General features: G+C 67.5%; 1 protein-coding gene across 1 annotated transcript in view; it reads right to left on the bottom strand.

Annotated features, from left to right (window-relative positions):
- ESPN (espin) overlaps window positions 1–1,052 on the bottom strand; it is a gene marked incomplete at its 5' end in the record, with an annotated part of 9,980 nt that overhangs the window by 2,679 nt on the left and 6,249 nt on the right. Inside the window, 3 exons of the mRNA XM_031062334.1 lie at window positions 5–78; window positions 162–307; window positions 945–1,038. Coding sequence (XP_030918194.1) covers window positions 5–78; window positions 162–307; window positions 945–1,038 — 314 coding nt within the window. The remainder of the gene's footprint in view (window positions 1–4; window positions 79–161; window positions 308–944; window positions 1,039–1,052) is intronic.

Below are 1,052 nucleotides of genomic sequence, written 5' to 3'. Positions count from 1 at the left end.
TGGCGGCCGAGCAGCCTCGGGGGTGGCCGGCGGGGTGGGCGTCCTGGTGGGTGACGGGGAGGACACTGGCGACTCTGCCTGTGGAAGGAGGAGGGCGGTGGGCATTTGCCGTGCCGTGCCGTGCCGCGCCACCGGCTCCCCTGGCCCCCATCACCACCTACGTTGGCCCCTGCCTGGCCGCTGCCGGAGAAAACAGTGGTGAAGCCTTTGCTCTGTGGCGTTGGCTTGAGGCTCTTCCCAGCTTTGATCTCGGCCAGCAGCTCCGAGTTGTCGCCGGTGGGGGACATCATGTTGAAGGACTTGGTGCCTGAAGGGAGGCAGAAGGGGCAGTAAGCACCCCGGCAGCACCATCTCCCTGCCCCTGTGAATCCCCCACCAGCTCGCAGGGTAGGGGGGTGAAGGGGTGGCTGGCTGGCTGCCCCCCTCCTCCCCATCCAGGAGCCCCTGGAACACCCCTGAAGCAGCATCTGGACACCCAGCTCAGCAGTCCACAGGAACAGCACATCACCAAACTCCTGGGTCCATCAGCGCACAGTGGAGCAACCCCCCAGCACTCAGCAGCCTGGCACCCCCGCTCCACAGATCTGTAAGGGCAGCACTCCAACAGCAGCTTACAGGGTCCATGGCACCCTGCAGCAGCAGCACCCCAGCACCCCAACACTCAGCTGCAAGGGTCCCAGCCTGGCCCCAGCCCCGAATGCCACTCCATGCCCCCGAGGCACTATGTTGCAACAGAAGCGTGCCTCTGGAGGGATGGCTCCGTTGCCGGTGGCAGCCCTGCCACTGCAGGATGTCCTCTACACTCCCCTGGCATCTCCCGGCAGCGATGCACCGACACCCTGAGCCAGACTCCCTGCCAGCCCGGTGCCCAAAGGGCTGCGTGGCACCCACACCCCGGGGATGCTCTTCCCACTGCTCATGCCACCTGCCTCGCGAGCACCCACCGTCCGTGCCAGCCATGCGTGAGTCCCTAAAGGCCCATGGTACCGTGCCAAGGCAGAGCCCCCTCCCCGCGGCCGGCGCCCGCAGCTCGCCCCGCTCGGCCGCGCCAC

Source organism: Geospiza fortis, unplaced genomic scaffold, assembly GCF_000277835.1.
Source record: "Geospiza fortis unplaced genomic scaffold, GeoFor_1.0 scaffold132, whole genome shotgun sequence".
Lineage (NCBI taxonomy): Eukaryota > Metazoa > Chordata > Aves > Passeriformes > Thraupidae > Geospiza > Geospiza fortis.
Note: the sequence above shows the minus strand (reverse complement) of the source record. Positions and strands in the feature narration are given on the sequence as shown.